This window comes from Rhipicephalus sanguineus, chromosome 6, assembly GCF_013339695.2.
Source record: "Rhipicephalus sanguineus isolate Rsan-2018 chromosome 6, BIME_Rsan_1.4, whole genome shotgun sequence".
NCBI lineage: Eukaryota > Metazoa > Arthropoda > Arachnida > Ixodida > Ixodidae > Rhipicephalus > Rhipicephalus sanguineus.
Window position 1 is genome coordinate 131650425 of NC_051181.1, and position 22696 is coordinate 131673120.

Sequence of the window (22696 nt, forward strand, 5' to 3'; positions counted from 1 at the left end):
GGTGGGGGCTCTGCGATGAACCTTCGCTCCCCTGATGGGGAACCCTGCGCACGCCTATGCTTAGCGTAACGCAAGGACGTTAACCTGCTCAAAACGCTCTCGCGTTTTATTGTAAACATTTTTTGGGATCTTTTGCTCTCCCGGCGGTCGCGGGGCGGTGGGTGGAGGGGGCCATATATACCTGCATAGGCCACTATGTATGTATGTATGTATGTATGTATGTATGTATGTATGTATGTATGTATGTATGTATGTATGTATGTATGTATGTATGTATGTACGAGGGTGTATGCAACTGTTCAGTATTACTAAGGCAAGGAAGGGGGCGGTTTTCCTTAGCCCTGTGACTTTAATCTTTGGAGCTAACCACGTTGCTGCACGTACAAAAGAAAAAAAAATGGGGCAGCTACGCACTAGTCGCGCGAAGACTGAGGAGACAGCTGAGCTGGTGGCCTTCCCTTTCCCTCTCCATCACCCTTAACATCACTCCTCCTCGCCCCTACTTCCCCTTCTCAATACATGCATATGCTATGCTTTACCATCTCCCCTCCTCACCCTCACTTCATTTTCCAACCATTGTTGTACCGTACAAGACTATGCTATACTATCTCCCCTCCTCCTCGCCCTCACTTCCCTTTCTTACCTCCTTGCTATGCGATATAGTACACATGACTATGCTATGCTTTACCCTCTCCCACTCCTCCTATCTATCCTCCTCACCATCACGTCACTTCTCCTCACACTCACTTCCCTTTCCCACCCCTTTCTCGCTTTGCACATTCCGCAGCGGTGGATCAGCGGTTACGGCACTCGGCTGCTGACCCGAAGGTCGCGGGTTCGCTCCCGTCCGCGGCAGTCGCGTTTCAGTGGAGGCGATATGGTAGAGGCCCGTGTACTGTGCGATGTCAGTGCACGTTGAAGAACACCAGATGATCGAAATTTCCGGAGCCCTCCACTACAGCGTGCCTCGTAAACGTATCGTGTTTTTGGCACGTAAAACACGAGATAATATTGCTCGCTTTGCACAGCTGCGTCGAGTTATGAGCGCTCGCCAGCCACGGCTGGAACTCACACTTAAACAGCTCCGGGTTAAAAAATGAAAACTGTCATATTTAACAAGCTCAGCTGCAATAATAAAATCAATGTACCATATTTTCGTATTGCTCTGTTCTAAAACATTCCGACGTTTGTTTCTCGCCGAGATATTACACTTACAGAGATTAATGGCCACTAAACGCATGCCTTCTATGTGAAGAAGTATGCGCGCACTGGCACGAGCATGGTGTTGCTGAGTTTGAGGGCCGGGGTTCGATTCCTGAATCAGCCACCCTGCCTACACAGCCATAATTAAACAAAAGTAAACAGACCCTAATGCAAGACTTACGGGTCTGAGAGTGGCACTTGCACTAATTGTACTGGTAAACTTGTGATTATATCTGCAAGCCATCTTCTTTTTCCTCTCGGTCGATGCACTGATCCTTGTCCTCCAACCCCTGTGAAATGCAAGGTAGTGCAAAACCACCTGACGTGGTTTTGCACTGCCTCCAGGATCGGAAGCATTGCAAGCTTTCTGCACATCACCTCGTATTGCTCTACTTTCGGGATCAGCACACCTTTGACCATGCGTTGATTTCTTGTGATAACGTCGTCTCATGTGACGTCACAAATTTTGGCGATATGTGACGTCATCAAGCAGTAATCTCTGATGACGTGATTTTGTGCATTGTTCGTGTTGACGTTGACACCGATATCTCATCTGTCACGTTTCTCGTTTGATGAGGTCTGTAAGGCGTTTTGCATTAAAATATAACTCTTCACTTGAACCACAGCCGTCAATTTCGCCGCTAGTTTGGCGAAGCGTTTATACTAATTACCTTTTTATACTAATTTCCACTAATCATATTGTATTTCTTAATTTTATAATTTTTTGACATACCTTAATGTCCATTCTATCATACACGATACAACCGTTAGCTTAACCCATTCCATCCCTTTTATAAATATTTTTTTATTTTTATGACGATTTTCAGACAACCACGCCGGCGTTTGACAGGATGGTCTGAAAACAGCAAAGAGTTTCACTCTCGGTACTCGTGCCGCCAATAAGCCGAATTTCATTTTAAAACTTAGGCTATTCGGCAGGAGTGCAGCACCTTTCACTTTTACGAAAACCAGATTATCTGGCAGGGGTTCACAAACAAAGGCTTCACTTTAAAAGTGTCACGGCCGATGCTTATGCCACTTCCGGGTAGCCAGCAATAGAATCCCTGTAGGTCAAATACTGCGGATAAATAAATAACGTAACACCATTCGGTAGCTGCGCGAGAATACGCGCTCATACTTCACGCTTCTAATGTGTGCCAGACAAAAAAATGCAATATCTGTGCTCTCTGAATATGTAAACGGTTTGCTGCCGCGGACCAGGAGCCCCGGAGGCAGGAAACGGCGACTCGTGAAAGATGCAAGCGCGCACGACCGGACGGTGGCGTAATCTAAATTTAGGCCAAGCGGTGGCTTATAGTGAACCAGGCAGGCCAGCTATATAAACAATTGATACTAATCGCAGCCTCCCGCATAGCACTTCGCCAGACATAAGGCAGAGCACCACGGTGGCGTAATTCGTCTCGGCTCGCTGCCGCTGCTTTCGGGCGCGAGTCTTTGATGCACCCGCAGTTTGAAGAATTCGACGGGCGTTACTACGGCAAGTTAGGGGTTTTCGGTACGCTTTATGTGGCTACACAACGTACTCCGACATACAGGGTTCCCCTATTGCAATTAGAAGCAGGTGTTAATTAAGTAACATACTCATAGGCTTGCGCAGCGTACTCCATTAGGGGGCCAAAGTGCACCACAGCGCCCCCCCCCCCCTTCCTTACACTCCCCCTAGTGCGCGCTCGCCTATAAACTTACCTGTGCGTTTAGCTGCACAGTTAAGTCCCGCATGGCTGTCGCACTCAATTTTATGTTTTTTTTTTTCCTGCGGGCGTCTGTCACGTATGTATGATTTTCGTTTCTTGTCTTGTGGTTAAGTTCGCTTATTGTTTAGTTACGTGTGTGGAACTGTTAGCGCGAGACTAGCAGTGCGCACATATTTATGCTGTTTGTTCTGTCGGCCGTCCTGACCAGGTAACAGGCCGCATCAGACAGGCCGCGTCAGAGCACCGAACGGCGAGAATGAAGTGTTGTTGAAGCCGTTAAATTCTTGAATCATTAATGACCGCATTATTAACAGGAACCGCACGCTACAATAACACAGCAACAGTTTATTTACTTACGTGTGTAGAGGCGTTGTGGTCTTTGCAGTCAGCAAATTGAAGCTTCTTAATTAATCATAATACATGCTCAGGCCAAGTGTAGCGAATACAAGTGTACATTTACTTACGGTGGTCATTTCTTAGGCACGATTAATGCTGATAATTAGTACGGCGAGTGATCGTATCAAGTGAGACCAACAGAAGCCACAGGGACAGGAATAGGCCGCGCTGTAAATTTACAGCGCGGCCTATTACTGTTCCTGTGGCTTTTGTTGGTCTTAAGTAGCGACAACTGCCTCCTTTCCCGGCCCTCTCTCACGCGCAGCTGGCGTCCGACGCCATTTTCTTCCTAACTTGGAAGATTTACAAAGCCATGCGCGTCTAAGTACATTGGCACGCATCTTTCAGCGGACAATATGCTAACGCGACGTGCCTTTCTCCTCCCGTCAAACCCCTGTCATTAGTGAATGGGGGATCGCGTTTTCACCAGGTGCTGGAAAAGCGTTAGGAAGAACATGGCTACCGAAAACGAGCGTTAGCCAATGAGATTCGTCGACGGCGCTTCAATGGTTGTCGGTACTTAAGAAAGAACAGGGAAAAATCTAGGGACTTTAGGTCTCACTTGACACGATCACTCACTCTACTAATTATTAGCATTAAAATGTCACCAATTATTCTGCTGCTATATATTTAATTACGCTACATCTTCTCTCGATCACTCATATACGGAGTACAGCTGCCGGAGCGGTTACGGCGAGGCTTGTCATTTCAAATTACAGACAGAATAAACGACAAACAAACGAATAAATGACGTAACAAACACAAGAGAGCAAACAGTCCTGCATTCTTGGGTGAACACGAGGAAAATGTTCATTGCAAAAGAATTCGTCGCTGGGCATAGTTGGTTCATAATGTTAAACTGCAGAACGCTAATACGGTAAGAACACACGCAGCACCTGTCCTGTGCTGCACTTGATACTTGATTAGCGCTTGACAGCGCGCCCTGTGCTGTGCGTGTTCATTAAAAGTTTTTTTTTTTTTTTTCAGTACGAGCACGTGGCTGTACTCACGAAGCAGTGGATTATGCGGTACATTCTTTTCTTTTTTTTTTGTTCCATACACTGACTCGATTACGCATATAAACGAAACCACATGAAGCGTATTTTCAACGTATTTCTGGCGTCGTGTCACGCACGGCGTGCATATCACACCGTGTGACAACCATGTCGTTATCCTGGAAGAACTTCTTGCTGGGTGAGTTGGCGCATGTCTACGGTGGGAATGGTTGTGCATATATACAGTCGGACGACACAGGAAAAAAAAAAAAAAACCTATGTGGACAGAAAGAGCGTAAATTATGCGCAACGATTACCACATGTAGTTTGCGCTCTTTCTGTCTAACATCGTTTCTTCTGTGTTCAACGACTGTATATATGCGCAACGTTTCCCACTGTATACATGTCGTTAACGTAGGCGAAGTGTCTGTATATGCCGCATATGCCACCATCATTCAAGGCTATAGGTGGATGTCGGACGACGCCACGTCAACGATATGTTTGTCAATGCGTTTTATCGCACTTAGGAATGGAGAAACTAGGCACCGGTTGATTCGTAGAAGGGAGATTTCCGGAGTGAGTCTCTCGGACGCAGCTTCCTCACGACCATGCCCGAGATTGCACAGCCGACTACGCAGATGGTCGACGCGACGCCGAGGTACTGGTAGGTCAGCTTGCCACCGAATTTTTCGAAACATATTCCACCAATGAAGTTCCCAGCGACGACACCTACGAGTAAGAAAAAAACAAAAAACAAAAAACGATTGGTCATTTTACGTCAGGTTCGAACAAAATGGACGTATACAGTGATAATACTTGTTGGGGGTTTGACATCCCGAAACCACGATATGACTACGAGGGACGCCGTAGTGGAGGGCTCCGGAAGTTTCAGCCGCCTGGGGTTCTCTAATGTGCACCTAAATCTAAGCACACGGGCCTCTAGCATTTCGCCTCCATCTAACTGCTGCCTTTGCTGCCGTAATTCGAACCCGCGACCTTCGGGTCAGCGGTCGAGCACCATAACCACTAAACCACTGCGGTGGCTTGAAATGAACATAGAAGCCACGCGTACTGAACAAGCGCCGAAAGGCGGGCGAGTTGATACATGTCTCAAATAAGGGTTTAACAGCGCAAACGCGGTACGAAAAACACGAGGACGGGCGCGGACTGCCAACTGATTATTTATTGAAAGAAACCAAGTACCAATACAAACGAAAAATAAAACTGAAACGAGCATGGCGTCACTTACCAAAATGTCACCCATTCTTTGTTCATGCTTGTTTCATTTTTATTTTTCGTATGTATATATGTAGTTGGTTTCTTTTAATAAACAACCAGTTGGCAGTCAACGCCTGTCCTCGTGTTTTCTCTTCTTCGTCCCGTGTTTGCGCTGTTTGATCCCTTCTTTGAGAAGGTATGCGTTTAATTGGACCCCGATGTCCAATGTGCATTACGATGCTATGCATGTCAGTTGCAATGCAATTGTTATATATTTTGTTGCTGGCAAGTGTCTGATTCTTGTCGTGGTGGCAGTTGCACCAAGCTTGAGGTACATAACTAAAGAAAACCTAATGCATGTGTACGTGTTGAATCACGACTCAACCTGAAAAAGCTGCTAATAAGATACGTTCCGCCTTCTTTAGTATTGGAAAGTAATAGCTGAATGATTTTTGCAGTGGCACTGCGTCCAGCCAGCGGCCGTGCTCTTATGCGGTAGCATCGGTATGCTTTCGTAAGCGCTCACAAGAGAGTGAAAAGGCATGGCTTTGTGTACGGGCGAAAGCCTGTTCGTTGTAAACGGGAACCTAAGTCCTCATCTATGCAGGTTAGCTTGCATAACGTGTCACCAAGATGTACAGCTTATTTATATTTAAGATATATACAGGTTATGTCTTAGAAATATTAACTGTCGTGATGTATGCATCACGATAATAATAAAAAGGCACGATAATTTAAAAAAGGCAGCTTAGCATTTAATTGAATTGACCGGAGACAACTGCATAACTCGTCTGCACTGTCGCAGCATTGCCTCCCAATGCGTTCGATATCCTTTCACTCACCTCTGATATGCATACGAGTACTCTGAAACAAATTGCAACATGATTTTCGATCAATGCGATTGCGTTATACGCAATTTGTCACACCACCGCACTGTTTCTGACCACTTATAGGTCACCGTCATAGTTCAGCATGGGACCTGAAATTAAAAGAGGCATCGCGAGATCCTTTTCGGGCTCTCGCGTGAGTTCCCTGAAAAAATAGAGCTGCAGACTTGTACTCCAGCACGCGCGCTTCCAGCTCATCCTCGTTGTTATCTATCAATGCGTACGTTTACACGCGGCATGACAACGTTTACATGCGTGCCTATACGTCGCCGACGTATACTGGCAACTACCTGTGGAACGAAGAACGTCACGTAAAGAAAGCTTCTCCTCACAAAGAGTCTTATTGCGGAGAAGCCAGACCTACAGGCATAAACAACGCACGCGCAGACATGTGCGGTACCTGATGGACGCTTGCATATACAGGCCTGCGCTCGTGAAATTCGCTAAGTAGACACTGAAATAAGAATGTAATAGCCAAGCGAACGAAACGGTGGCTTCGTGAAAACTTCGGGTTGCTGATATACGACGCTATTGCGCGTACTAGTTTCGACCACCCGTGGTTACATATACTACGTAGGATGTATTCTCGGGACGTACTCGTATGTGCTTCTGCGTTACCTATCACAGGAACGTGGAGGCGGGGATCGTGGTTCTGGAGTAGTAAAAGCTTGGGTTGAGCAAATGAACGCCCGTCACTAAGCCGGATGCACGGTTATCATGGCAACACAACACACAAGAAGAGAACGCTTCAACGCAGCGTAGTGACAAAAACATTTGTGGCAACAGCAGGGGTGGTAGTCTATATAGAGTCCACTATGCGGACTGTCGATTCCAGCGTGCGCTGATTGGATAGGGCTCTTTATCAGTGCTTACGATTGGCACCGATCCGCCAGCTCTCGAACTCTGTCCAATTAGCGTGCGTCGAAATGGACGGGCCACTTAGCGGGCTCTTACAGAATAGTCTTTCAGGGAGCAAATATGTGTCTCTTTGTTGTAAAAGAGGGTCGTTTGGCGTCCCAGAGCCTCCCGTAATCCACGTTTCCCTTACAGTGTTATCTATTCTCTGAGGCACTCATAGGGCTAGCATCGTTTAGTTGCGGCAAAGTTAATTCGATAGACAGAAAGATACCAACCGACTCCTTCGAAGCAGGCGTTGAGCGCGCACAGCACTGAAGCCGATGTGCCCTGGAGAGCGTTCTCCCTGGCGAAGACGGTCATCGATGCGAAAGCCAATGGGAATGCGGCACCGCCGATGACGTCGATGAAGAGCGCGTGCCACGGGTTCTTCAGGAACGAATAAGCGATAAGCTTTATGGCGGACGAGGCGAACGACAAGCAGTAAGACGAGAAGTAGCCTATCCGAACTAGAATCTTGTCGGCCACGAAGAGGAGTGGTAGTTCGGCCAGCAGCGTCATGATGGCGAAGCCGAGGCCGATCACCAGCTTGGGCGCGCCGATGTCCTCCAGGAACCAGGTACTGTACGCGGCTTGCACGCCGAAGAACACTCCGGTGAAGCACGTCCAGACGGTGAAGACTATGAACTCGCAACCACCGAAGACAGTCTTGAGGTCCTTGAAGAAACTCGACGACCGGGCGCCCATCCTGAGACGCGGCGTCCAGTGCAGCACGATCATGTCCATTACGATAAGCGCGGCGAAGATGTAGAATCCCGGGGTGTACTTGGCGTGGCCGTTGGTGGCAGTGTTTGCAGCGTCTATCGCGACTCCCGCTATGGGGCTTAGGATGCCCCAGCTTATGGTCCCCCAGATCCTCTGCTTGCCGAAGCAATTGGCCCTGTCACCGAGCTTTTCGCAGGCGGCAGCGTCAGAGAGCACGAACACTGTTGCACCGGTCATGAAGGAGACGGCGACGAACACGACGTAGATGCCGTAGTTGACCGCGTTGTAGCTGGCCTCAAAACACGAGCAGCTCAAGTGGCACACTTCGAAGGGAAAGGCACGATGTAAGGTCGTGTCGTTCGGTTGCAGCAATGAGCACACAGCGTCCGAGCTCGCCGCCGAGACGTTGCCGTAAAGGACAACGTCGGCCTCCGTGGACGCGTTGTGGGCGCACGATTCGAGGTTGCATGGAGGCGCCAGTTCTGTGCAGTTGACGAACGGGTTGTCCAGGGACACATTAGTCAGCGGGCAGCTGAGACGCGCTAGCGGTGGAGGCACTGGGTCCTGCACACTTTTGCCGAAGAACACCATGCCGTTCGACACGAGCAGGGACAACACGAGAACGAGAAGTATGGCAGTGACGTTCTGCGTCTTGTCGGCGATGTAGCCGCAGACGACCTTCACGAAGATGGCGCCAAAGGGAATGAGGGCGAATATGTAGGCGATGTTCGATTCGGGTATGCCATTGCTTCGACCGACCGCTGCCAGGTACGGAAGAACGCAGGCTTGAGCTGCGCAATGCACACGAAAGACAAACAGACAAAACCAACGTGCAAGGTTCGATGTGAACTATTCTGCCGTACCTTAACATGAAAAGTTTTCCGGATAAGAATACAGCTCATTCTATTGATGGCAAAAAGGAGACGTGTGAATGCTTTTACTGAATTTAATAGCTGTAAATGAAAAAAAAAAAAACAATTGGCCGCTATCCCACCCCGCGAACGTAATGTTCAGCGAAGCTGCATCAAACACCACACATGCTGATGGGGGGGGGGGGGGGGGGGGGGGGAGGTATGTTTTATTACTGCATTAGAGTAATGGTAGCGATAATCGCTTTATGGTCGCTGTGATAGACCGTAATTGGTTCCGCGACCATTTTCAGCAAGACGAATTTGTTCCTTTCGTCGTGCATTGTATTCATGCTGTTCTTCTGGTGTCTTTAATTTTCGTGGTCTACCCATGGCAGTCTTAGAATAAACTGAATGAGTTGCTAGACGGGTCTCCCTTTTATATATGAAAGCGGGAAACATACGCGGGGAGAAGGAAGGGCCGTTTGACGTCTTTCGAAGCCCTCGTGTGAAGTGCGAAGCAGCTGCAACCTAATCTTTACCGGGAACGCGTGGGAGGGTGTTCCCATTGTTCACAGGCACCTTATCATCCAGCATGCGGTTTTGATGCTTGTTTTGTGGTTTTCCTTATTGAAACGAATACTGAGCTCTATGCTGTATGCCTGATTGCAAAGAAACATATGCAGCTTGCCTTCGATTGTTAAAGGGCCTTTAAACCACCGAGAGGTCGAAATTTAGTTGCGGCGTTGCAGTTGTGCACGAGTCTACAGCGAACGCGTTCGTCGGCTCATCTGTCCACCCCTCCGAATGTCCTTCCTGGGCGTCCGAGGTGAAAACGCAAGGAGCGCGCGCATCTGCTGCCAGAGCTGTACGCGAACGCGAGCGTCTGTTAGTGGTTTGGGGGCCTGGCGTTTTGTGTTTATGCCACGTAGGCCACGTGGTTTTTGCCCACCCCTTTTTCTGCCCATGGAGACGAAACCAATTGGGGGGGGGGGGGGGGTAGAGGTATACAGCTTCGCTGTAGAAAATAACTGGAAAGTAATAAATCAGTATGTGTTCGAATAGTGAAATTTCCTAATTGAATAGAGCACGAATATCCGAGAAAAAAGGCCGCAGGTCATCGAACTGAATGTCAAACATTTTATATTTTCTCGTATCTAAACGTACAGGAAATGAAAAGTTTGCAAATTAACAAATTATATGGGTACGCATGTAATACAGCTCAGAATTGAAAAACTGAATTGATAAACAAGCGCTTTGAGATATCTGAGGCCCGATGACAATTACAGTAATCAAAACAAGAGAAGCGCAATATCAGAGCACCACACATCGTTTAAAAGAGATGTAAACATAGCGAGACTGGCTAAGCAACGAATTCGAAGTTGCCGAATGCGTTCCTTTAAAATACAAAAGGGATTAAGATATTTAAGTATCGAATGAAACAATTACTGGGTAATTCTGCTCTAAGGTAATGACAGTTTTTGCCCAGGGACGTCATCAATTCCAGAAACAACGCATGAGGCACATGTCTGTTCAATAATCAAGGTCATCCGTTACGAATGGATCGATTTCAGGCAGCGTATATGCAGACTTGCTTAAATTCATTGTTTCACCTGTCTCGCTATGTTTGCATCCCGTTTAAACTATGTGTAATACTCCAATAGAACGCTTATATATATATATATATATATATATATATATATATATATATATATATATATATATATATATATATATATATATATATATATATATATATATATATATATATATATATATATATATATATATATATATATATATATATCTCAGCGCGAGAAAGAAATGGCAAGAGAGAAATCTCATGCGTTACTAATTCAAACAAATGCTATTAGAAAGTAAAGATAGCTCCAAAAAGAAAGAAGCACAATTTTTAATATCATGACAGTAAATATACTTGCAAAGGCAATCTTTGTACCAGCAGCTTGCACCACATGGTTTCCTTACCTGCAACGTACAGGAAGTAGTGTGCTTTTATGGGCAGCAGACTTCGGTCGATGGACGGAAACATGGTGCTCACTTTTCTCGCGAGCTGCAGTGCATGCGACTGACCAACGCACGTATAGTCGCTGTCCAGTAAGTTGGCTGGATTGTGAAGGATAGTAACTTCCTGAGAAGGCCTAATTCCTAGAAGGGAGACATAAACGAATTGAATAATAAGGTATGTTTAACAAAAGTCACAGTTCCTTTGTAAGAGTGACGTAATGAATGCGATAGCAACATTATGGTATGTTATACGAAGCAAGGCTAGCAGCCAACTCCTTTAGGATCCCATGTGGCGTAACTCTACAAAACGCTGGCATAAGGGAATACGGCCACTCCAGGGAGCGAAGCGGTTTTCATGCTGTCATGTTATGAAAATGCAAATCAGCCAAGCGCAAAAACCTTTTTCTTTAAGTTACATTCAGACACCTTGCCGGTTCGGACTTTTTGAGAAGATCGAGGTGTTTATATGCCGTGGGGTTTCGATTGTTTTATCTGCAGAAAGCCAGAGACAATAAATCATCTATTTTTGCATTGTTGGGAAGAAGTTTACTTCTTGGACGTTTTACAGAGAACGCTCAAAAAAGAACTTCCCTTGCACTCACTTGGAATAAGATTTTTACCAATAGAAAATGTGGATGGATTGCCTTTCGATCTAATAATGCTTCTTGGCCTCCATTGTCTATGACGGGCTAGAATGGCCGGTTTCCACTGTGACCCTGACAGGAGACCTGCACGCGTGCTTTTTCGCGAAAGCATTGGTCAGTATACGTTGATGTACTCAAACAACAAGACTTTGTTCCTGACTGGCTTTGCAGGGTTGAGCCCCTGGCTTACCTAAAGGAGTTTTAGGAATGTAACTACTCATAGGTGTGTCGACTGTCTTGACATTGCTGCAGTTGTGTCTGTTATTGTATTAAGTGTCTGCTGTTGATGCTTGTGCCGTGTTAAGAAACCAGTAATAATAAAAAAAAGGCATGGTGTAAATGTCCAAGGAGGCGCGCTGCGGAGCGAGGGTTAGCAGGTTCGAAACCCCAGTCGAGCGCTTCGGAATGCTTTTCTTCTGAATTATTTTTATTTGTTGCTTTTATTTATAAATACTTATACATATCCGGGACATGACGGCGACGGCAAAAATCCGCCGAGAGTGTCCATATAATTCCTGTCGCAATAAAAGTGTCTCGAGTGTCCATATAATTGCTGTTGCAGTAAAAATGACAAACTGTGTTTGCCACGAGGACGGCCACTTAGATAAGAAAACAGAGCAACGCTGTGCGCAAACATTTCCCCCGGTTAATACTCATACGAGGAAACTGTAAAAGCTTTGTGTTTGACTGCTGCCTCTCTAACGAAAGAAGGCAACGGAAAGAAGTGTTCTGTGAGTAACCGTGTTTCGAAACATTGCACGGGTCACAAACGATTCAATTCGGCTCGGGATATGGTACGCGCATCGCTAAACTGCAATGGCTGCCGGATCACTGGGCGGAAGAGCTAGGCTGCTTAAATAACTGTCAGCATGAGCCGGAAAATTAGTTGCACGTCTCGTGCCTAATATACACGTGTACAAGTGGCTGTCTTTTCGGACATGCTAGTGCGAACGATCCTAGGATTCGTGTTCGTAGAAACGCTGCTTTTGCTAGTTGCAGGCTCGATAAATGAACGAGTCGCATGACCGGAGCAGCACGAAGTTATAACACTTACGACGGGTCGCGAAACACCTGTGGCTTCAACATTGCGCATAATGCAAAGCATTCCACGAGATATCGTTACCCTCGCATCATAAACAGCCACTCCAGAGGACGGAGCCGTACGAATCCGTCACTCGCATGTCTAACGATGTTATCTCAAAGCAACAGAGAGCACAGACAAGGCAAATTGATGTATCATGTATGACGCGATTCGTATATACGGATTGTATCTTCATCCATGAATATTTTAACTCGTTCAAACGTCCAATCTTTTTTTTTTCTACTACAACGAGGCGTCAGTGTTTCTCCACCACAGCTGCTATAGTCCCCCACCTTGGCCGCTGCTGGTGATTTACATAATGCGCGTTAACCGGTTAGACAACAACCGGATGCAGCTGTATTTCCACTCGTTCCAAAACGCGCTTAGGAGTAAAGTTTTACTCTTTCCCTTACCCGCTCGTCTCCCATGCATAGCCTGACAACGTTTGGCGCACATGCATCTCACAGTATCGAAGAGACAGCATTGTGTATTTTATTCAGTGATCCACTGTTCAAACTTCAATAGTTAGCAAACGGCAATACAGCCTCTGCTTCTACCGCATATAGCAATCAAAAAAAAAAGGTTACTTTGCAATTAATACGCAAGTTAAGTGAGGTCATCACTTTTATTTTATATATTTATTTCACAATACTGCAGGCCAGCATGGCCCAGGCAGGAGCGGAATCACAAAGAAAGGAGAACAGCACAGAAATAATTTATAACGATACCGGCACCACATGCAATACGTCAGTTTCGCTCGAACGATTTTTAACAAAGGAATGAAAATCAGGGTCAATAGTTTACGACAACACTCGCAAGACAAGTAATATAACAGTTTCAGTGATTCAATATTCAACACGACTAATGTTGTTCGAGGGCTTCATCAAAATGCCTCGCAAACGAACTCACGTAGACTGTTCCAACCTTTAACAGTCCGGGGGAAAAAAGCCCTGTTTGAATGCCCATGTTTTGACAGAAATGTTTTGTATGGTGCGTTTGTGAGTGTTGCGCGTCGTTCTCCCTGTATTGTGTTTTAAATATGAAGGTGCAGAAATACTAAGTTTTCCGTTCAAAATATCGCGCAAGAACTTGAGTCGACTGATTCTTCTGCGAAGAGCCAATGCGGGTATGCTATGAGCTTTCATGACTTGAGTTGGTGAATCTAGCCTTTTGTATTTATTAAATATAAATGTGATGGCTTTCTTTCGCGGCCGTTCTAAGCTATGTATATCTTTTTTAGTGTACGGATCCCATACAACGGATGCATACTCAAATTTAGGTATGATAATAGCATTATACGCTTGAAGTTTAACATTCACAGTTGCCTTTGCAGGCTTCCTTTTTAAAAAAAGCACAGTTTACGAAAAGCTGAAGTCCAAATTGACGAACTGTGTGCCCGTCACGTCATGTCACTAGACAGAGTAATCCCTAAATGCTTATAATGTGTTACTGATTGAATGGGGGAGCCGTGTCTATTGTAGGTAAACACACTAGGATTAGTTTTCCGTGTTATATTTATGAGCGCTGTTTTATCAAGCAAATAATGTCCCCCATGCTTTCTTTGGCTTCATCGTATGATGTCTTCGTTAGCTTCTGCCTAACAAAGAAACGAGCTCCTCACCTACCCTTATATCGCGAAGGCTATCGATTGTGAATCGCAAGTTTGCTGACGCGCATTGGTTCGATTCTCGCGCAATGGCGGCACTTGGAAACACATTATCCAATTAGTGAAGAGTGCTGCTTACCCGTTCGGATTGCCACTTCGCTGAGGACGCCGCGACGGTCGCGATTAGACGGCGTATGGAGTCAGAGGTCGAGTCGAGCAGGGAGATCTGCAGCTGCTAATTGCTTTACGAGGCCACCATTCTTATCAGGGCAGCCTCGGTCTCAGAAACGGCTCGCTTATTTGTAGTCCTCGCTAATCGTCAGAATGAGTGCGATATATAGATGACGGCTTTTCGGAAGGAGTCGCAGCTGGCGGCGTGACGAGGAAGACGCCGCAGCTCCCTCGTCGTGGGACCCCCCCTCACCGCACGTGCGATAAGCTGGATCACCCGTATCATGTAGACTTACTCGCCTTTTGGTTGCTTATACGCGCTATCGAATCCAGTGTGGTACACCCGCCGCGGTGGTCTGGCGGTTATGGTGCTCGACTGCTGACCCGAAGGTCGCGGGATCGAATCCCGGCCGTGGCGGCTGCACTTCAACGGAGCCGAAATGCTAGCGGCCCGTGTACTTCGATTTACGTGCACGTCAAAGAACACCAGAAGGTCGAAATTTCTGGAGCCCTTGAATACGGCGTCCCTCATAATCACATCGTGGTTTCGGGACGTAAAACCCCGACAATTATTATGATTATTATTATTATGAATGCCCAATGGAGTCCAGTGTGGTGACAAAATGAGATGTTCGACAGCGACAATATAAAAGATAACGCTTTCCGATGATGTGGAACGCTTGAATGAGTGATGTTCTGCAAAGGCCTTGATTGATTTACACTGTTTGAACTTTTATCATAGATTATCCACAACATGCCATGGTTGAGTGTGAATGAGTATTATGTTATGATTTAAGCACTACTAGCCCCTTTCTTTTCAAAGTAACCCGCCATCGGAGAATGCAGGACATGCCTTGAACAACGCATCAAGAGTGCCCTAGATTTGAGTGAAATATAAGCAACGTGGCGGTTCCCTTGCTTTAAGAATGATATTGGAGAAACTAACCGCCCGCACCGGACAGCTCGCGAAACTAGAGAGAAGAAAGTAGACGATAACTCGGTAAATATTCTCAAAGCACATAATTGGCCTACGCACGTCTGTCTTTCGGTACACGTATTACCCTTATCATATATGGTCCTTTGTTCCTCCTCAAATAAAGCGGTTGCACCTTTTCTTAATCTTATAGTAAAGGCAGCGGAGAAACCATGTAAGCGTTTTGTGTGACGCATCTACGCATCTTCAACAAGAATGTTTAGGAAATTTAGCCCCTTACACATGCATAACAATTTCAAATTTGCCTGCGCATCTCTCCTTAGGCGGCCCTAATTTCCTTCCTTCTAAAATATAAGGTCAATGATTAATTTAGTTATCGCAGACAATTGCGCGAATCCGCATACAACGTCTTCGGGCGCTTATAGCCGCGCACCTTCGATGTAAAACTGCGTAAGAACTACGGAGACAGGAACATATGTTCCTGCTGCCACATTTCATTTCCTTGCGGGTCAAGGAAAAGTTAATCAAATGGGGATAATTAGAGATTTTGATATCACGTGAGATCATTGCAGCAAGTATGAGATTTTGTTAAAACGTCGATATACATTTAATGTAATATTGAAATTAGTAAATTATGAATTCTGCAATATATAGAGCAAGAAAAGTGTTGGTTAGGATAGTAAGCTTTGAATTGCTCTGGGTGATGAACGTGCCTTCTCTACTGTATGACGTCAAATTTAATACTGGGGAATTCGAGGTAAATGGGCAGACTGTGGCGCTACCGCACTCCATGCGTCTAAAGAGGCAAGCTTTTTTTCATATTGCTGCAGTTCAGACCTGTTTGGCCTAAGGCTTGTACTAAGTTTCTTCTTCAAGGTAAAAAAAAGAAAAGAAATACTGGCGCAACCAGCACTTTTTTGCATCGTTTAGTAGGAAAATAACGAATCCACCTACCTGTTCGACGTGTGGGCAGCGTGGAAATTGAGATGACCCTCAAATGCCTAGATTTTGCCACCATCATTTGAAATTCAGTGTTTTGCGTATATCGGTGTCTTGAGCAGTTCCAAGATAAGGAACAAAGCATTGCGAAACAATGTTAATAACTTCTAGCTCTCATTAAAGGGGCCATGACACCCAATTTCCATTCGTAATCTCAGTTATGTAGGTTAATCCTTGGGCGTTCACAAACAAGCTGACGAAACTTTAGTGCATTTGGTCGAGCACTTAATTTGTAACTGAACTTTTGGATATCTTTGTACTGGAAACACCTGCTGCTCCGTACCCTACTCGTGACCAACAACAGTAGAACATTGTATTCTGTAGAACACACTGGAGGCGACAAATGTTGCGTATTATTGTTCCTGTGTTATTAAATAAATTACTTCAAGGAAAAATAACGATTGAAAAATGCCGTTCGCTTGAGATTAGGGAAGCAATTTAATCGCGAATATTGAGGAAACGCTAATTCAGGCAATAATGAAACTGTCTGTGTATATTGTACTTTGTGTTGATGTACATCTCAAACTGCACTTTGCAAATTTGGTAGCAAGAAATTATTCACGTATATTACAATTTGTGTGCATAACATTGTTGTTCGTTTATACTGCGTTTTGTGTTCCTGTATAATTTACATTTCTCTCTTGTGTTCATGTGCAAACACGGACACAAGAGAGAAGTCAACACACCCCAAACGTACCACAGTCTCTTTAACATGAATACTTACCAACTAGCTCAGCTCTCTGTTATTTTAATTTACATTCTACTTTGGAACGTGCGCAGTAAGAAACTGTTTACGTATATTCGAGCTTGTGTGTACAGCATTGTTGTTCATGCATATTTTCACTTGTACTGCGCAAAACCTTTCATAGGTTTTGCGCAGTTTTGCGTTGATCCGTCTACTCCTTGTCCTCGTGGCTTACCATGCATCAGGGAGGCTCGGTTACTCCTCAACTGACTAACGTCGCTTTCCTCATGAACTTGCCCTCATCCTTGGGATGAAATAAAATTGAATGCAGTTGAATGACGCCATAATGTGACGTCATTATGACGTAACGTGTTGGTGCCCCCATACGAAATCGCCGCATGGTCAAAGGAGTTCCGGTTTCGGAGGCAGCGCCAACCTAGGTGAGGCGCAGATAACTTGCAATGCTGCCAAACCTGGAGCAAGTGCAAAACCACGTTAGCTGTAGAAAGCTTTCGTGGGGTGGTGGAGGGCGAGGATGAATACATCGAAAAAAAAAAAAAAACAAGAACAAGATTGTCAGTGCACTTAGTTGGGCCAGTTGGTTCTGCATGTCGATGAAGTGGATGCGCTTGAAAGACGAGGACGAAGAAGAGACTGGACACACAGTGCGCAACTTACAACTTGTTTATTGGAAAAAGGGGGTAGCGTTACTTATATACACTTAAGCACGTGGCACAGGGCCTGCGCGTTACACGTTACTGAGCACTCAAAAATGCTATCTCTTTCTTAGATAATGTCAATGAAGCTATGCTGACACACGATTCTGCGCATTCTAAAATATATTTTGCTTCAACTACGAGCCTCGCCGATTGATTACGGTTGCGAGATAGGACTGTGCACTGCTCAAATTTCGGGGTGCAGGAGCACTTTTGGCAGTGAGTTGCGAGATGACCGTTGTATAAGTATATAAGTGACGCTACCCCCTTTTTTCCAATAAACAAGTTGTAAGTTGCGCACTGTGTGTCCCGTCTCTTCTTCGTCCTCGTCTTTCAAGCGCATCCACTTCATCAACAACAAGATGGCTCACACATAGTGACAAGTTTACCAACACAGCCAGTGCGAGTGCCACTCTCAGAACCCTGTCTTGCATTAGGTTTGCTTTACTTTTTAGTTTGATACACGTTTAAAAATGCGCCTTACTGTGGTACGTATAGGTAGGCTGCGAGTGCGTGCCAAAATCTATTGGATTGCCGGAACTTCATTTTGGAATGGGCAGGCTCAGTCCCTCTACTTCCCAAAGGCTTTGGTCCACATACGTCATATACGGACCTATTCGATGCAGCGCACAACACTTAATGGTGTTGAAAAAAGAAGGCATGCTGGCCTTTTTCTGATCATATGCAACAATGAATATGACAACAGGTGAATAAGAGATGATTTAGATAAAGAATGAAACAATAGGTTTTGTAGAATACTACTTTTTTAACATCTGGAATAGATCAAGATGGCTGCTAAACTGAAGAAATTCAGCGAAGCAGGGTAATAGGAATGAGATCAACGGGTGGACAACCAAAGGTTACGAAAGACACTTGTGTTAGCCTTAAAGGGGTCATGCAGCACCCCTTGGGCTGGTTGAAAAAACACATCCTGCGGAAAGCTGACACGGCTATGAACTGCTCTGCCAAATATTACAGTCGTGCGCGCCGCGTAATGGCCACAAGCGGAGCGCGAAGTTGCCGTTTCCCCAGGCACCATCTTTTCAAACAGAGGCCGGTTCTCACTCTCGTCGGTGGGCTGGGCGTCTGTCCGTTTACGTCGCGGATCTGTCAGTTTACGTCGCAAGAGACATAGCATGCTTATTGGCCGACAGCCGACGTAAATCGAGAGCGGCATTCGGATCAGATGCGCTTCTTGCCGCGGGGTGCCGCCACTTGCCGGCGCCGCACTCCTCAGTACACGGTAGCCGCACTCGCGCAAGCGAATCACAGCGGGAGAGCGATCGCGTTTCATGACGCGCGCTGACGTAACTTCTTTCCCCCATTCCAACCCTCGCTGTCTAGCTTCCAGTGCGCTCGTCGGCACGAGAAAAGAGAGAAAGCGCTGGGAGCGTGCGCCAAACCCCCGTAACTCCGCTGATTCTTGACGGATTCGAGAAATTTTTGCGGCAATCGATTCGGGAGGCAGTACACTCCGATACTGAGGTCATTAGATCATTACTTGGAAAAGTGGTTCATGACCCCTTTAAGATAAAAAGCAACTGCAAATATTCAGCTGTGTTATTTCGTTACTATGCCACATTTACAGGGGCTTCTATAGGCTCGGTCTGTTCTCTGTTCGTTGCTAGATTGTAGGGACCTGAGAAGACTACAGGAAAATCATGATAACTGAGAAATAAGTTTCGAACACAATATGCGTACAGTAGCAGGAAACATCTTTGTTTACGTAAGTCAATTAGTCATGCGTCCTTCTCCTTAGGGTGTTTGAAAGGTTAAAGCCTAAATTATAAATGCAGACCTCAACACCCTGATACGTATTGAGTGTTTAAAAATGCAATTAGAATGTCATAAAGTGAAGGAAAAATATTATTGTACACATTTAAAGCAAGAAAACAAAACCGAACCGAAAACACTGTTTTCTTTCGGCGGCGACCTCTCGTGTGATGCTGTGGAACTAAGTCACAAGCGGCTGAAAGAAAAAAACACTGGATCCAGCGCAAGGATTCGAACAGATAACGGCGCGATGACGCCGCACGCCGAGCCTGGGCGTTTGACCTACTCGGCCACAATTGCCGACGTTGTATTTGTGATACGCAAGGGTTTATCAATATAGCACGCGCATTTGAAGGACCATGTTTCAGAAAACGAGACGAGTTAGGGAACAATGTTGCCCCAATTGCGGCAAGTTGAGAATGGCTTCAAACGAAAGCTGAGTGTCAGGACAACATGTGATTTCATGACCATTAATATAACTGTCTTAGTTTCATCCCAGTGAGCGTTTTTGTCTCAAAAACAGGCCAAATTTTTCGTCGCTTCCATAGACTCCCATTCTACGATCTTTAACTGCTCTGGGAACAAATCTGAAGCTTACTACAACATGATCGCTGCAGTCTTCTCGAGCGTTTCTCTTCCCAGAAGCGATCTGTGGTCTGCGTTTTTCAACATTCGCCCTATACGCTTAATCATTCGCGAAAAACTCGCTCCTCTCTTTGAAAACGCGCTAGCTTCGCACCGCGGCCGCCAGGGGCGCTGGTTCTTATGTGTCCACAAAAGCTGCATATGATTTCCTTTTACGTTGTGCAGATGTTCCAGATGTTCTTTCTGCAAGAGCGCGCAGAACTGGGCTAGTTGGTTGGCCTCCAGGGTCAAAGCAGCGCAAAAAAGACACCCTGCTTGTGTCGTTCCTCTCGTGTTGTCGTCTGCTTGCGCTGTTTTTACCATGCAGATGTACGAGTCAAGTATTTCGCATTTCGAGTCACGTGATGGCTATTCGCACTTTCCAGCACCTATAGGTGGCGCGGAGAACGTTTCAATATTAGGGTGCCTTGATGCGCGTTTTGTTGCGCGGGGCGCACACATCGAGGCACACTATTCAATATGGCGGGACGAGAGGTGATGGAAGCGACACGAAAACGTGCACGTCTCGAGAACCAGGCGGCTTACGAGCCTCTGGTATCTCAGAGCGCGATCCTTGACCTTCCCAAGGAAACACAGAGAGGTTGTTGTCGAAGGAGAGGCGGTGTTTAACGCTGGCTATATATATGTTGTGGAGTACGCGAGACGACAAGCGCGGCCGTCCAGGTGGAGTCCCTCTGCCTGCAGACAAGTGCCATAAAAGGCCCGCCGCATAGATAATATTCAAGTCTGCAACGAAACTGGTGCCGTAAATGTCATATGTCTTATGTTTGTAATCTATATATGATGTACGAGAATTGACACCAACCAGCGGTAGCGCTCGTGTGTAAACAAAGCGCCATCCCCCTCTTTTGCGCTGCCTAAAATGTAGTGTGTGCTTTCACGGCGATATACATGGTTCCCCGCGCCGGCTTAGCTGTGAAATGATTGTTCAAGAGTGATACGGAAACAGTTATCTAGTGGCGATTCAGCAGATATGAGCGGGATGATGAGGAATGCCGATACCCAGCTTCCCGCACGATTGGCGTTTTCGCGTGCCGTGGGGTGGTGGGGAGACACTGTCACTTCTTCATTCTAGTGTTATAAAAGTAGCAATATGTTGCTTAAAGCTTCCCGGATTCATTATGCATGTGGCAGCTGTCGCATTTTACCCCGCGAAAATTACCACAGTTTTACAGCGAAAGCTGTTATGAGATCATTTCACCGGCCGTTTTCGGCGCCGTAGTTGTCCGCCGCCGCCGCCGCCGCCGCCGCCGGTGTCCGTAACCAGTATCGCTCGAAATAAGAAAAAAAACGAAATGAGAAAAAAATTCCAGGATGGAACGAGGTTCGAACCTGGGCCCTCTGTGTGGGAGCCCAGTATACAACCTCTGAGCCATGCCGGTGCTTGAAACTGCTTTGCAAAAAGGTCCTATACAGGCTTCATGTCGGGAAGGAACCACATTAGCATATGCAATATAGCGTGGTAGAAGAGTAAAATAAGCACCAAGCGTCGCACAACGCGAATTCTGTTACCAGGCGTCACACAATGCGAATTGCGCAACGAGTAGATTGTTGAATGCTTCCAACCAAGGAGGTTTAAACCTCCTTGCTTCCAACCCATTACAGGGCTCTGCCATAATTCTTCGTCGTCATCAGGCACAGCATCAACAAAGAATGCCTTACATGCGTTTAGCAGGTACCGCGGCTCTCCGTAGAATGACGAAAAATGGCACAGTGCCTGCTGCCCTACTTCTCAAAAATTACAATAATTCATAGCGTAGTGGGTTCCTCGCAAGTGCACTTGTATTGGTTGCCAAGGAAGCCCACAAGCGCATGATCCATTTCCTCGGGGTCTCAGTAAAATTACAATGATTTAGAGCGTAGTGGGTTCCTCGCAAGTACACTTGTATTGGTTGCCAAGGAAGCCCATAAGCGCATGATCCATTTCCTCGGGGTCTCAGTAAAATTACAATGATTTATAGCGTAGTGGGTTCCTCGCAAGTGCTATTGTATTGGTTGCCAAGGAAGCCCATAAGCGCATGATCCATTTCCTCGGGGTCTCAGTAAAGTTCTTCAACCCCCCCCCCCCGTCTCTCTCGCACGTCAACGTATGTTATACAGCATGACGGGAGAGGGAAATAGCGACTGGGCGTCACCCAATGCAAATTAGATAACTGGTGGGCCGTTTAAAGCTTCCAACCCATTACAAAGAGCTCAGCCATAATTCTTCATCGTCATTAGTCGTCGCATCAACAAAGTTCACATAATGCCTTACAGACGTGTAGCTGGTGGCTCGCTTCTCCGCAGAATGACAAATAATGGCTCAGAAGGTGCTTCCCAACTTCACAAAAATTGTGATTTATGGCGTAGTGGGTACCTTTCTAGTGTACTTGTATTGTAGCCCCAAGAGAGCTTACAACGGGCTCTAGAAACGCCGCTCTTCCAGCTTTCGCTGTGACTGTGCTGCGGTTTCAGCGCAGGCCTGGCGTTTTTAATGTCGTTTGCATGCTTATCGTTGATTTGTTTATATTCAGGGAGAATGCACATGCAAGGCTG

The 22696-nt window shown here is 46.0% G+C and overlaps 1 protein-coding gene across 1 annotated transcript; it reads right to left on the reverse strand.

Annotated features, from left to right (window-relative positions):
* Positions 1-4717: 4717 nt before the first annotated feature.
* Positions 4718-14428, reverse strand: LOC119396433 (major facilitator superfamily domain-containing protein 6-A). The gene is made up of 4 exons (XM_037663650.2): positions 14378-14428; positions 10869-11048; positions 7548-8825; positions 4718-5038 (listed from the first exon to the last, which is right to left on the reverse strand). The coding sequence occupies exons 2-4, from the start codon at positions 10930-10932 to the stop codon at positions 4848-4850; spliced, it is 1533 nt and encodes a 510-aa protein (XP_037519578.1). The 5' UTR covers positions 10933-11048; positions 14378-14428; the 3' UTR covers positions 4718-4847.
* Positions 14429-22696: the final 8268 nt, after the last annotated feature.

Excerpts from the sequence above, each read along its gene's own strand:
- LOC119396433 (XM_037663650.2), bottom strand. The coding sequence starts at position 10,932 with ATGTTTCCGTCCATCGACCGAAGTCTGCTGCCCATAAAAGCACACTAC. Across the intron at positions 8,826-10,868 it reads CTACTTCCTGTACGTTGCAG|CTCAAGCCTGCGTTCTTCCG; the intron begins GTAAGGAAACCA and ends TGCATTGCGCAG. Across the intron at positions 5,039-7,547 it reads CGCCTGCTTCGAAGGAGTCG|GTGTCGTCGCTGGGAACTTC; the intron begins GTTGGTATCTTT and ends TCTTACTCGTAG.